This window comes from Oncorhynchus gorbuscha, linkage group LG21 (assembly GCF_021184085.1).
Source record: "Oncorhynchus gorbuscha isolate QuinsamMale2020 ecotype Even-year linkage group LG21, OgorEven_v1.0, whole genome shotgun sequence".
Taxonomy (NCBI): Eukaryota; Metazoa; Chordata; class Actinopteri; order Salmoniformes; family Salmonidae; genus Oncorhynchus; species Oncorhynchus gorbuscha.
The window spans coordinates 29,327,580-29,342,467 of record NC_060193.1 but is presented as its reverse complement, the minus strand read 5'-3'; the positions used below and the strand labels follow the sequence as shown (position 1 = coordinate 29,342,467).

Here is a 14,888-nt window from a genome sequence, read left to right as displayed (position 1 = left end):
TCTGACTGGTGTTCACATGTCCCGAATGTCACACACAGAATTCAGGCAAAACAAACGCACGCCACGACAGCTTCGAACAGTGAGACAGACGACACCCCAAGCAAAAAAACTTTGATATGAACATATAACAATTTCAATAACACATTTTATTAAACATCAATTGAGGTATTGTATTTTCACTTGAAGCCTATGACTTATTTAAAAAATATGTTATTTAAATAATATTCTACTGGTTTAAAAATATAATACAAGTATGAAAAATAGGAAAGCATCTCCTTGTTATTGCAACTGTAGCTAGTCCATTGTTTGAGATGAGTGTTGGAAGCAATGTATATATTTTGTTGAGTCCAAGGGTGCACTGTGTTTGGGGGTTGCGGAGGGGACATGCCAATGTAACCCCATGGTAATAAGCCCACTTATGGTCCTGGCTTTGCTGAGGTGTGGTAAGAGGTATTCAATAGGTGCCAATAGCCTAAAAAAAATAACATGTAAGAACCGGATATTTGGGGGGGTCAGGAAACATGTCAGGGCAATATGTTCTTGCTTAGTCCCTTCAAACAGAAACCAAAGGCTACAGTACACTGTACCTAATAGCAGGGAACTTTTCAGTTTACTCTGGTGTTTATTTATAAGTTGTGGCGCAACGCCGACCGACACAGGCAGCTGGGGAGTTTATTACTGGCCCTGAGAACAAAAGTGTAAGGGCTCTATTTTCATGTCATCCAACAAATGTAAACGCCAGGGGTTTGCTAAACGGCATTGGCACTTAGATTGGAACCTGCGCTGTGGTCAGATGACACGAAAATAGTGCTCTTTGACCTCATACACCAGTGGTGGGTTTGGTGTCAAAATAAGGATGAAAATGCAGAACATAACCCCATACCCTACCCGTAAAATATGGCGGCGGTGAATCTTTGATGTTATGGGGCTATTTTGTTTCCACTGGTACTGGGGCCCTTGTTCAGTTCAATGGTATCATGATGAACTTTACCCGGTACCAGAATATTTTATCCCAAAACCTGGTTGCCTCTACCAGGAGGCTGAAACTTGGCAGGAAGTGGATCTTCCAGCAAGACAATAACCCCAAGCACACATTCAAATCCAGAAAGAAATTGTTAATTGACAACAAAAATCAACATTTTGCAATGGCCATTTCAGTCTTCGGAAACCCATTGGAATGGACCTGGAAAGATTCTGTATGGAGGAATGGTCTAAGTTTCCTCCCAATGTGTTCTCCAATCTCATAAAACATTTTAGATAAAGGCTCAGTGCTATTACCACCCAGCCCACTCCCTTGTTAACTCATCTAGACAGGTTATTTAGAGGTAATGTGTTTCCACAACAATCTTTTTCCTGTTGGGTGGGCCACCTATTGGTTGCTGCACTTCCTATTTTCCAGCTGCAGGGCCCCACTTGTGTCATTCAGTGCCACCTGGGTCCACAGGATGTGCTGGGAGAAATGGTACTTCAGGGCAACTGTATGCAGACGGCTGACTTCAAATTGAGGATTTAGAGCCAAAATGGGGTACAACGTGTCATGTCTCTTTAAAATAAGGATGCTGTCCAGGTTAGTTGCCATAATTGGTAGAGCATGAATAGGCTGGAAGTCTCAGCCACAAAAGGTCGTCAGAGCAATCGTTAAGGCTAATTAATTATTAATTAGACTCTGGGCCAAGTTGATTACCTGTCACAAACGTTTTCTGTGACAAAGTTGAAACTGCAGTTCACATTGGAATTGAGAGGAATTCCAAAAGTTGCCAACTAAATAGTTGACTGAGAAAAGGGATGAGGCCATAATGTCCCTCTCTTTCTAGGGGTGGAAAATAACATGGTGGTTATATGAGTCATGGAGAGATCAGAGCCACTGCAGCATGCAGAGCGATGTCCCATAGTCCTCTCCTTGATAAATATAGACATGCAGGGCCAAACACCTGCCGGCTGTCCATCAAAATGAAGGGGATGGTGACAGCGAGAACCCAGAGACGCACTGGAAAAATGTTAACAAGGTCACTGAATATCGTAACACTAATTGAGGCCTATAGGATATAAGGGTTCATATATAGGGTTTTTGCAATATATACAATCAAGTGTTCTTGGATTAAAAGAGCAGCTATATATTCCTGGCACCAGATGAGATTTTGCACAGTCAGATGACCGTATTCCCCTCTAAATATAGCACTAAACTACCTATGGTCTTTGAGAGTGCACTATGACATATGCTGTGTCAATAGCTACATTATATGCAGCAGCAATCGCAAGACACCAGTCTGTGTCCCATGAGGCTAGGAGTTAGATAATGTCACCACCTGGTTGGGAAACCCCAGTCTCTGTGTACGTGTGTGTGCATGCACAGTTGAAGTCGGAAGTTTACATACACTTATGTTGGAGTCATTAAAACTAGTTTTTCAACTACTCTACATATTTCTTGTTAACAAACTACGGTTTTGGCAAGTCGGTTAGGACATCTACTTTGTGCATGACACAAGTAATTTTTTCCAACAATTGTTTACAGATTATTTCACTGTATCAAAAATCCAGTGGGTCAGAAGTTTACATACACGAAGTTGACTGTGCCTTAAAACAGCTTGGAAAATTCCAGAAAATTGTGTCATGGCTCCCCAAAAGGGCGATGCTTGCAAGCCGAAGAACACCATCCCAACCGTGAAGCACGGAGGTGGCAGCATCATGTTGTGGGTGTGCTTTGCTGCAGGAGGGACTGGTGCACTTCACAAAATAGATTGCATCATGAGGAATGAAAATTATGTGGATATATTGAAGCAAAATCTCAAGACATCAGTCAGGAAGTTAAAGCTTGGTCGTAAATGGGTCATCCAAATGGACAATGATCCAAGCATACTTACAAAGTTGTGACAAGATGGCTTAAGCACAACAAAGTCAAGGTATTGGAGTGGCCATCACAAAGCCCTGACCTCAATCCTATAGAACATTTGTGGGCAGAACTGAAAAAGTGTGTGCGAGCAAGGGGGCCAACAAACCTGACTCAGTTACACCAGCTCTGTCAGTAAGAATGGGCCAAAATTCACAGAACTTGTGGGAAACTTGTGGAAGGCTACCCTAAACGTTTTACACAAGTTAAACAATTTAATGGCAATGCTACCAAATACTAATTGAGTGTATGTAAAACTTCTGACCCACTGGGAATGTGATGAAAGAAATAAAAGCTGAAATAAAATCACTACTATTATTCTGACATTTCACATTCTTAAAATAAAGTGGTGATCTTAACTGACCTAAAACAGGGAATATTTGTTAGGATTAAATGTCAGGAATTGTGAAAAACTGAGTTTAAATGTATTTGGCTTAGGTGTATGCAAACTTCCGACCTCAACTGTATGTGACAGAGGGAGTGACAGATTGTCCACCGTGTCATGGGGGTCCTACGTGACCCACAGTTGCACAGTGCTCATACATAAGAGCGGCCCAATCAGGGGTGTGCTTTGGGGGGGGGATCCCTCCGCCGTAGTTCTGACCAGTGCATACCAGCCACAGCCTGTTCATCTCATAACCTAAATGGGGACAACTAGGATTGCAAACCTGTGACTCAGGCAGCAAAGGGCGGCACATGACGGGACGGTTAATCCATGAAAGAGAGTAGCTGTGTTTGAGAGCATCAACTCTGATCAGTCTGACTGGCTGATCTACCAATCACCTCCCATCCCTCAATAACTACTAATTATGATTTGTAGATCAGTCAGTCTGCTCAGTTGGTCGTCAGCTACTAAGCAGAATTGATGCTCTCAAACATGGCTTGTTGCTACAAATTTTAGCAAGAGAGAGATTGGATATAGGATTATTTGCGGCACAACAACAACCAGGAAGACACCACCCTCCACCTCAATTCATAGTCCCCTAAATGACCCAATAAGCACTACCGTGGATATGTTTATAGAGGATGCCTGAAAGGCTGCCTGGTAGGGTGCCAGTACAAGGCACAGGCTCTGAATCGTGTTCCGTGGGCCCCCTCTATTTCATACAGAGTCGTAGCAGGGCAGGGCTGACACTAACTGGGCTGCTGTCAATGGCAAAGGATCATCGGAGAGCTCCACTCACAAGATATGGTACATTTACGATTTTATTCAGTGAAAGGTGCTACCAAAAAATAAACATGTACAGAGCATGGCCAGTATAAGAGTGAGTAAAAACGACACAGGAAAAACAATTACCTCACCTGTTTAGTGCATTCATGATCATGACAGTCTTAAGCCATTACATTCATCGGGGACTGACTGCGTGGCAAGTCATTTAGTTGACGAACACTTGTAATAGGAAAGTGTAGGACTTCGATACTAACAATTGTTTTTGGAACACGTCATAAAATGATTTTCATTTTAAGTCATGATATGGAGTGGGAGAAATGGGAATGCTTTGTTTCTCAAGACACCTTACCTAAATGGGTCTATATGACAAAAGATAGAACTACTGGCCCTGCAGATGTCGGTTATTGGTACTTAATAAGACTGTAATATCTGAGAAGCCAGACAATCACTTTTCATCTTCGCAAAAAAACACACTAAACTGTATTGTACAATTCAAATAACCAGAATACAAACTCAACCCTTGATCAGGGGTTTACAATCATTAAAATAAAAAAAATAAAAAACCTCATCACCTGATTTACATTATTATAGGAAGTCTAAAATCAATACCATCTACGCAATATGAATATATTATTTGATTTACAAATCAACAATGACCTCAAGGGATACTTTGGGATTTTGGCAATTATCCCTTTATCTACTTCAGAGTCAGATGAACTCATGGACACAATTTTTATGTCTCTGTCCAGTATGGAGGAAGTTAGAAGTAGTTTCGCAAGCCAATGCTAACTCGCATTAGTGCAATGGCTGGAAGCCATGCTAGCAGATACCAATAGACTTCCAGTCATTGCGCTAGCACTAGTAACTAGCAATTGTGCTAGCCAGCAACTTTCTTCAAACTGGTGTCCACAAGCTCGTTGGACTCGAGGGAAGTAGATAAATTGCCAAAATCCCAAAGTATCCCTTTAAGCAGCTAACATGTAGACTAGGGGGTTAAATTCAAATAACTGTTACAGTTCTTATACAAAACAAATACATTAATGTATTATCAACATAGCCAAATCACTCACCCATCTATTTCAACGTCTTTGAATGGTAACGGTGGGAGTTAGGAACAGTTTTCTGGCTACCACAGGATAGGTTGGGGGTCAGGATCATGGGGATTCGGCTGATCAGGAGACAGGGGTGCAGGCGGTTCCAGAGGACGATTGAGTCAGGGAGAGTGTACTGGAGCTCCTCTGGGTCCAGAGTCACCTTCACGGAGCACCATCTCATCCCCGTCTGTTCCCTTCACTTCTCTGTCCTGGGGTCCACAGAACAGCCGGAACACTGCTTGGACCTGTGGCACCTCCGCGGCAGTCTCCTGGAAAGTCAGAATCGCCACGATGCCAGCCATTAAATAACCTGTGGAGAGAAAAAAAAAACGGCAGACGTAAGAGACGGATACATCCGATTATCACAAAGCTGTGAGGACAAGAGGGGAAGCAGAAGCCTGTGTGGAGGACCAGGCAGGATTAGGGTCAATTCCATTTACATCTTGATTACTGCCAATTCTGAAATCAACTGCAAAACAAACAAAAAAAGTATAAATTGAATTGACCCCATCTCTGCTATGGCTACTCTCACAGGAGGTGAGGAATTCCATGCACTCCTTGGTCGCCTTGTTGCGCCTTTTCCCCAGTAGGTAGTCCCCCTGGCCGATGGTGCTGAGGGTGACCACGCAGAAGAACAGGGTGTCCAGGAAGCTCCACTCTGGCACCAGGTAGTAGAGGCTGGTAGCGGGCAGCAGGAACAAGAGTATCACCAGGACCAGAGAGAAGAGGCTGGCATGGAGCAGCACTGCCCGGCCGTAGGGCAGGCCCCAGTAGGTCTGGAGGTGGCGCACTGGGCCGTGGGTAAGGATGGGCAGCATGAGGTCAGACAGGCAGGAGAGGACAAAAAGGGTGAGGGGGATTCCCAGCAGGCAGTAGAAGATGCAGAAAAGTTTTCCCTCATCAGAAAGGAGACTGGAGTTACCATAACCTGGGGAAGAAAAAAAAAAGTTGGCATAAAAAGTGGACTTACAGGGATTTTGACTTCCACGTGAAACAAGTAACGAAAAGCATGTTTTACTAGGGTAGGTGTGAGATGTGTGCACACATCTACATAGGCCCTAAAGCCATCTTTTAATTTTTGCATCCGACTTTGCCCTGTGGCAACAGGATGTAGCCTACACTATCCTCAATAAACTACATTGCACATGAGAGAACTATTCAAGTGGTTCAATATGTGATTATTTGGCCCTTACAATAAATCATAAAATGTACATCAATCTAACTGTGGAATCAACTAGCTTTATTTATTTGTTCTTCTTACCACGGACAGTCAAAACATTGATCACAAAGAACATGGACGAGATAAAATCCCAGCTCCAATCATCTCTGTGTGCATCTAAGACAGCAATGTTTCGATTAGCAGAAAAGGACGCTTTCACGATAATTGTATCCAGCCTGCTCTCCGGTACGCAGTAGTTGTCCCTCAGAAAGTTCTCTCGGAGTTCAAGGACCTGTGCTCTGAGCTTGTTCTCCTGGGGCTGCTCAATAGCCATGAGCACCAGACCCCCAAAGAGTGTGAAGAGGACGTAGCTGAGGAGCAGGAACCAGAAGGCATGCTTCCGACAGAACCTCTGGGACGAGTCGACCCAACAGACCATGGTTGTTTGTCGGACTGACCTTGCTGTGTATCGCTAGTGGAGGTAACCAAACACTCAGACGCAGGTGAGCCACTTGTTTTAAATATTTAAAAACACAATTCAAACACCATTCCACTCATTGAGAACTCCATAGAATGTCAATTCTGGAAATGAATTAACTCAAATTAAATAGGAAAAAGCTGTCGAAAACATATCAAGTTTGAATTTCACTGTAAATAACAAATGTGGAAAATATGTAATATTGTAAGGACATTTATTTTAGGATATTGGCTATCGTCCATATACACATACAGGTTGGTAAAATAACTCAGGTACATGGTAGAAAATATATTGTCCATGTTTTAAGACGGTGTCAAGCTCTCAGCTCGGTGCGAATACTCCTTCCATACCCATGGATTCCACTATTCAACACACCCCAGGCCCGTTAGTCTGAAATTGTCAAACTAGTAGCGTCCTTATGGTGCATTCAAGACAACTGGGAACTCAAGAACAAATGAGGTCAAATCATGACGTCAGTGATTTTCAGGTTGGAAAAATCGATGCTCTAGAACAATGTGTACATGAGTCAGTGTCTCTTATGAGACTCCAGTAGGGTCCCTCCCACCTAATGTGCCTATCCTCTAGTCCTAGTCTACCTCTTATGTCATAGGCCGAATAGGGAGGGAGGATTTAGGGAACTCCACCTGCACTACTGAGCAGTGAGGTAGCCTCAGCCTGTTCCAAGGGCTTGACCCCCAACCATAGTCTCACTTTTCTCTCTCTCAGAGGGGCAGGTGCAGGGAGTAGTGGGAGCAGGTCCAGCGGCGCACCGGTTTGCCAACCCTTCCGATGACGGGCAGCTTGTGGGCGTAGGCACGGGGCGGTACGGTGGACAGGGGTGGGGGAGAGCTGAAGCTGGTCTGGAAGCGGCGACCCTGGCAGCGCCGGCCCATCTGACGTCCCCCGATGAGGAAGGAGAATGTGGGGGGTCCGGTCTGAGGAGGGGGGAAACGGGCCTTGGTGAACACGTCGCGGGATGGACCCGCTGAGCGCTGTCCTGGCCGGGAGGAGGAGTTTCTGCGCTGGATGGAGGATGAGGAGGAAGAGCGAGCCAGGGACCTGAAAGAAGGTAATAGAGAGGTTTAAAGGAACATGTTAGCTATAGTAGATAAATAATTTCAACCTTCAAAAAGTACACGTAACTGCCAAAATAAAGGAAACACTGGAGTAAATGAGGGGTACAAAGTATATTGAAAGCAGGTGCTTCCACACAGGTGTGGTTCCTGATTTAATTAAGCAAACAGCATCCCATCATGCTTAGGGTGGGTCATGTATAAAAAACACCCAGTTGTCCATTATTTCTGTCAACGCCAAAGATTTTCTGACCACCCGATTAAAACACTATTTTGGAGTTTCCTTTATTTTGGTTGTTACCTGTATATATATTCTTCAGAAAAACATAAGAACTTCTTTTTTTGTTCTAAATGTGTGTGGAGTGTTAGACACCAGCTTTCTGTCTGGACCAGCTGTCTGGTTGTCTTTCTTTCTTCGGTTTCTCTATGGTGTGATTAAAACAGGCTGTCTTATGGTCTGCGAGACACCCGCTCTGATCACATCACTCATTATCACTTCTTAAAATTGGCATTTTTTTCACTACTAAGCAATGTGGACAATGTGTAAGATGCGATAGAAATCATAATTTATTTGCACAGAAGTGCATTGTAAATTGTACTGTTAATGTATGCAATTAAATAAATAAAGGATATTTTTTTACTTTATGAGTGAGTGCTGTGCCTCTCACACCCTCCTATAATATAACTAGTTATACAGATGCTACATTACCTTCCTGGAGCAGTGGCAGCTAGACTAGGTGGGGCGGGCTCAGTGCGAGGGCTCCCGTCTTGCCGGGGGCTGATGTTGAGGTTAGCAGTGAGCTGAGGCATCTTGCGCGTGGTGTCTGGGTTAGCAGCTGGACCAGGGGGCTCCTTCCTCGTATCAGGGGGCTGGGAGGGGGCTGACGGGGGGGCAACCTCCCAAGCTGGGGCCTGTGCTGAAGCGTACCGCCAGGCTGTCGCCGAAGAAGGAGTAGAGCTCACAGTACATGGCGGGCAGGGGGACGGGGGTCCAGTCATCCCAGGGGGTGCCAGCCCCCCCAGGTCCCTGCAGATGGCTGGCGATGCCCAGGGCGGCCTCGGAGAGGGGCTCTGGAGGGGGGCTGAGCCCGGGGGGAACTCACCCTGAAACCAATCACGCCCCCAGAGCCCGGCTGGGCGCTGCCGATCCCCTCCGCTGGCTGGGACAGAGACAGGGCTTTCATCTTCAGCAGGCGCTCCACCGCCACCTGCAGGACAGAGGGGAGATTGGTACTTAGTGGGCACAGTGGAGGTTGATAGGGTGTGTTACCAACATAAAAAAATGTAAAGCGCTTTGAGATCGGATGAAAGGCGCAACATAAATGCAATTCGTGACAGTACATGATTGGGAATCTCTTGTATTACTTTGGAAAGCTTTGATTGCATTAGAGAACGGCAGATATGGATTTTTTGGGCCTCAACGAGGCCAACATTTTAGGCCGATATTCAATATCATTACATTCTAACATTTTAATGAAAACATTTCCCAGAGACAGCCGTGTATGCATTAATGCATACATTTTTAAATCAAACCATACATTTGACGTTATTTTTACCAATCTAATTACGTAACAATTTCAATCATTTTATTTGAATGGTAAATCTCTTGATCAACTGGGTTAGTGGAGATGGCATAGGCCTACTCACAATACAGGTGAACGCATATTCAATAAGGAGCGTGTGCATGCATTGAGTTATTGAGCTTGTTTTGGCTGATCGGTGGAGTGTACGGTGCTACAGATGACAAACAAGCTGTTAGCCTTCCATTTTGGACTCATATTAGCATACTGATCAACAACATTTGACAAAAAGCATCACTCAAAAGAGTGTCATGTCTGTATGGAAGGACATAGGCACTGCTGTTAGTTTGAGAATATAAAAGAACATATTTTCAATGCAAGTGTTCTTGTTGCATAAACAAGGAGGAAGATTCTTAGGCAGCTAGACCTATTGACAACCTTCATTTGGGCATTTTAAGACACTTCCTTCTTTCCCCATTGTGATAACAATCTAATCCGACTACCAACTGTCAATTTACAGATCCGATAGCTGCTGGTCAGATCAGCACACCAGTAAATAGCTAACGTTACAACGCAAGTCAGAGGGCTCGCTGCCTGAAAATGGTGCATGTTCAAAATGAGAACCAGCTGACGTTGGCTATTATCTCCTATCTGATATCTTAGTACCATGTACATCTAGCCAGCTTAGTAGTCCCATGTAGCTCAGTAGGTAGAGCCCGGCGCTTGCAATGCCAGGGTTGTGGGTTCAATTCCCACGGGGGACTAGTATGGAAAATGTATGCAGTCACTAATGTAAGTACGTAGCATCTGCTGAATGACAACAATGTCAAGTGTCATATAGCCACCTAGCTAACACCACAAATTAAAGGGTTGGTTATAGTCATTTTTGCTATCTGCTTAGCTTGCTTGCATGCATGTCCAGACACGTAGACATTGGCCTTATTATAAGTTATTTAACTAAATGAATATTAGCAACAGGAGTCACTGTGTCAATTCACCAATACTACACCTTTCTGTTGGTGAATGAGCTATCTTGCTGCTGCTGATTTTCCCAGCTAGACATGCCTCAGCATTGGGCAGTTCTCGTGGCTCAAGCAGTGAGGGGCGGCTGGCATAGCAGCAGCTTTACTATGTAGAGGGATTGTCGACAAAGCCAATAGAGAAGGGCCGAAAGACTAGAAAAGGCAAATATAGGCCTGATTTATATCGGCCTGGCCGATTAACGGTCGTTCTCTAGTACGCGTCACAGACAACCTACCACATTAGACTCAGTGACTGGTCTGCTGCACTTACCAGGATGGCTCCGTAGACCTTGTGTCCGTCTGCTTTCACCTGGGCGTTGGAGACGGAGTAATCATCCAGGACAGCTTGCAGGTTAGCCCAGTAGGCTGGCAGGTGCGGATATAACACCCGCTCAACAGCCTACAAAAGACACAGACAGTGATCAGCAAAGATCCTAAAAATGAACCAACAGAAACGAAAGAAAACACACTCTCACTCAAAGACGATCAAGATAGAGGAAACGTAGTTACCTTCCACCCGAGTGCGTGTAGCCCCACGACAGCTCCATAGTGAGAACACAGCGGGCGGACCGGGTCTGACAGAACCTTCTGCAGAGACAGCAGAATCTGATGGTACAGACCACTGACCAGGTCTCCATGGGTCCTGACAAAGACACATGTTTTGGAGAGAATTACGTCAAGATGGCCGTGATTCTGTTGTTGACAGTGTCACAGAGACTAAGATGGTCCACTTTTGACCAAAACATTATTTAAAGGTGGTATTAGGAGCATTAGTATGCAGGCCTTTGTTTTTCCCCCCCCTCATGAACCAATAAGTGTATCAGTCAAACTGCCATGGTCTGAGGGGCTTTGTCCACAGTCTAGTCATTCTACTGTACATATCTGTACTGTATATATAGTGCATCTTTATGGGTGGTCAGTCATACCAGAAGATGTGGCTGAGCAGAAGTGCTGCGTAGTCCCTTAAGGTCCAGTGGTCGTTGAGGGGGTTGATGGAGGCGGCCAGCGGCTCCAGGATGCAGTACATGACGCTGGACACCAGGCTACGCACGTAGGAGCCAAGGTACAGGTAGGGATTCTGCACCAGACTCTTCACCATGTGCAGCAGACGGTTCAGCTGCTCCAGGTCGTGGCTCACAGACTTCACCTGGTGGGCAGAGTGGAGAGAGGGGTAGATATGAAGTACAGCGATAGCTACATTTAGTCAAGATACGGTCAGGACTTTTTCCTGACGAGGATCAAATCCAGGGCATAGTTATAGGCTACTGTATGATTAGGGTTTTCTAGAGTTTCTCCTGGTCAGGAAAAACTCATTGCACTATAGGCACTAAACGACTGGAGATTTGAATGCATCCATGACGTTAGATTTTGTGTTTCAAATAAGTATAACATACCCCACTGATGACATATACAAAATATGGCAGGAGGGCAGCAATCTTTGAGTTGGACTGGAGATCCAGCAAAGCCACCTGATGAGGAAATAGTTAATCCACCACGTATTAAAATGTTTGAGCGATTTCAACAGTTTCTCCAATCTAATGTGTTCGATCACATGTCGACGCCAGGACAAAACTGTACCTTCATAAGGTGTGGGTCCTCTCCTAGTATGGCCCGGGTGATCTGCTGGTAGTACTTGAGCAGATCCTCCGAGAGAGTTTGTACAGCGCTGGGAACTGTGAAGGAGAGTAAAAGGAGGCATCAACCACTCTGCAAAAGCCATGGGAGTAAATATCACCCAACGTTCAAATTTACTCTGAGCCCTTACCTGTACCTTGAGGCTCCAGGTTGCCTTTCCCATCCAGATAAGACACGTTCACTAGTAGGAGAACAAATCATAGTCACCATAAATTCTACTAAATCTCTTACAAGTAGAATGAGTATCGATTTGACTATTGATGTGCAGGTGGCGGGTTAGTATCTAGTAAGTCAGTGAGACGCATTTCTGTAACAAGCATCGGCGGTCATACCTCGCACCATGGTCTCTGCACAGCCCTTGGGTATGTTGGTGGCCAGGGCAAGTTCAACCAGGTTGACATCACGGTCATCCACAAAGAATAGCTCGCCCTCCTTGATCGGTCGGAAAGGTAGGGCATCTTGCGCACCGTAGCCAGCTATGGCCTGGCAAAAAGAGAAGACCGTACAGATAGGAGTTCAGTTAGAGTAACAATAATAAAGACAGACATCACCCAGCAAGCGGGATTCAGTTGAAACAGGCTCACACAATGTATACACTGAGTGTAAAAACATTAGGAAAACCTGTCCTTTCAATGACAGGCTGACTAGCTGAACACTATGACCCCTTATTGACGCCACTTGTTAAATCAACTTCAATCAGTCTCGATTAAGGGTTGGAGACAGGTTAAATAATGTTTTTTAAGCCTTGAGACAACTGCCACATGGACTGTGTATGTGTGCCATTCAGAGGGTGGGCAAAACAAGATTGAAGTGCCTTTGGTAGTAGGTACCAGGCGCACCCGGTTTGATTGTGTCAAGAACTGCAACATTGCTGGGCTTTTCCACTATCAACAGTTTCCTGTGTGTATCAAGAATGGTCCACCACCCAAAGGACATCCAGCCAACTTGACACAACTGTGGGAAGCATTGGAGTCAACATGGGCCAGCATCCCTGTGGAACGCCTTCGACACCTTGTCGAGTCCATGCCCTGACGAATTGAGACTGTTCTGAGAGAAAAGGGGGGTGCAACTCAATAGTAGGAAGGTGTTCCTAATGATTAGTACACTCATTGCATGTATACATTCAATAAATCAGTAGGCACTCTCTCACCTCCACATTGCTCCAGCGCAGTGCTCTGTTGAAGTCCTCTACTGTCAGCTTCCTCCTCTTGGCATGTCTCATGAACTGAGAGCTGCTCTGTGTTGGTCAAAGTCACATCAGACAAACAAATATCTACAAATAGCCAACTTTACATACTTTACCTATGAATGGGGCTCAGAGTTCGTCCTGGTCAGAACAAATGGTGAGGGAAAACTCCTGGCCCTCACGACATCGAACAATCAACATCGATTTGGCACCGGTTTTATTGTTTACCTGTGTGGCTTCCCTAAGCCGGTAGCAGACATCTTCAGCCAACAATGCAGCCACATCGTCGCTGAGTTCCACTCCCGCACTCTCAGCCATGAGTTTGACAGACTCTCTGGGGACTTCAGCGAAGCGCCTCTCCTCCATGCTCACGGCAGCGTCCCGGTAGACCCGCAGATCTGAGGAGAGAGACCTGCAAAATAACCACACATGTGTATCTTGCTGGTATAGTTAGCTTACTAGCTAACGAATAGTATTTGTTAGCATTGGCTAGCCAATTTATCTTGATTCGTGCAGGCGACGATTAAAAGTTTATAAGAAAACAATGCCAACAGTCTGTGGCTCAATGCGACACAATCACTTACCAACTGGTGCAACTGGACAGTATGAATTTGCAAGGTTATCGCTCTAAACCGCACACAGGAAACTCACTCCGGTGCGCCGACATTTTCCGGAAAGCCAGCCTTCCAAAGATTGGTCCAATTCGATGTCACTCAAATGTGCGTCACTCCCACAACCGCTACTTAATTCTTCTGTGGATTTTATATAACTTTTTTTTTATGGCGGTTGGCAGCCAATTTTAAGGTAGTACCTCCACCAACTGGACTGTACCCCTGCCAACCCCTAACGACGCAGGGCTAGGTCTGCATTGGCTGTGCAGTATTAAGGATTATATGGACTCTGCAGAAGTCAGAGCATTCACACTTCTTACGCGCCGCTGAGCAGCGCTGTTGTGAAGGAAGTTATCAAGAGGTGGGTGCGTTTGGTTGACAGGAGGTCCTGTATTATCCTATCAATACAGAGCCATCCACATCTTTACAAAAATAGAGGCGCACAGCAATAATGAGCTCAATTTGGCATCTGCTATCCCGGGGCGCCGCAATTGCTTACCATCATCCATACGGCGCCTAAAAACAAATTTTCGAATCAAGCAGTCTGTTTGAATTGCCCAAATAGTCATTGTAAGTCCTATACTAGTCTTGATAGATGCGTGAGCCTATGCAATTATACATTTACATTACATTTTCATTTAGATGTGCTTATTCAGAGACTTGGTTGAATGCCAAGTTTCAGAGGAAAACAAACGTTACTGCAAGTGGATCCTTAAATATGCATCTGCAACAGCAGGGCCAGGAAGATAAAATAATGTCTTTAGTAAAAGGAGTGCATTCGAATCCACACAGCCTGAGGGTTGCGTCCCAAAATGGTCAAGCACATTGATAGAAAAGTTGCCATTGGAGAACATGGTTTATGCAACAAATCTAAAGTAAAGCCTGATGGCCAAATAAACCCGAATAGGTAGAAAGCCTACGCAGACCAAAGAAATCAAAAATAAGAGTTCATTGAGCAGTGAGAAGTTCCGGCTAGTTCAGTGACAGAACGTGCATTTACAAAAAAGAAGCTTACTTTGCGGCAGAATAATACATCACAATAAATTGAAGTG

The 14,888-nt window shown here is 44.9% G+C and overlaps 2 protein-coding genes across 2 annotated transcripts; both read right to left on the bottom strand.

The window, feature by feature from the left end:
- Positions 1–3,387: 3,387 nt before the first annotated feature.
- kcnk7 (potassium channel, subfamily K, member 7) lies at positions 3,388–6,750 on the bottom strand. The gene is made up of 4 exons (XM_046318923.1): positions 6,414–6,750; positions 5,685–6,080; positions 5,313–5,462; positions 3,388–3,527 (listed from the first exon to the last, which is right to left on the bottom strand). The coding sequence occupies exons 1-4, from the start codon at positions 6,748–6,750 to the stop codon at positions 3,388–3,390; spliced, it is 1,023 nt and encodes a 340-aa protein (XP_046174879.1).
- A 236-nt stretch (positions 6,751–6,986) lies between these two features.
- Positions 6,987–14,103, bottom strand: taf6l (TAF6-like RNA polymerase II, p300/CBP-associated factor (PCAF)-associated factor). Its single transcript, XM_046320242.1, is given in 14 exon segments — positions 6,987–7,848; positions 8,572–8,756; positions 8,758–8,955; positions 8,957–9,070; positions 10,676–10,804; positions 10,915–11,047; positions 11,331–11,551; positions 11,799–11,873; positions 11,983–12,077; positions 12,170–12,220; positions 12,372–12,522; positions 13,190–13,276; positions 13,454–13,623; positions 13,810–14,103. Coding segments are annotated over 13 exon segments (1,914 nt in total). The 5' UTR covers positions 13,592–13,623; positions 13,810–14,103; the 3' UTR covers positions 6,987–7,511.
- Between the last annotated feature and the right edge of the window lie 785 nt (positions 14,104–14,888).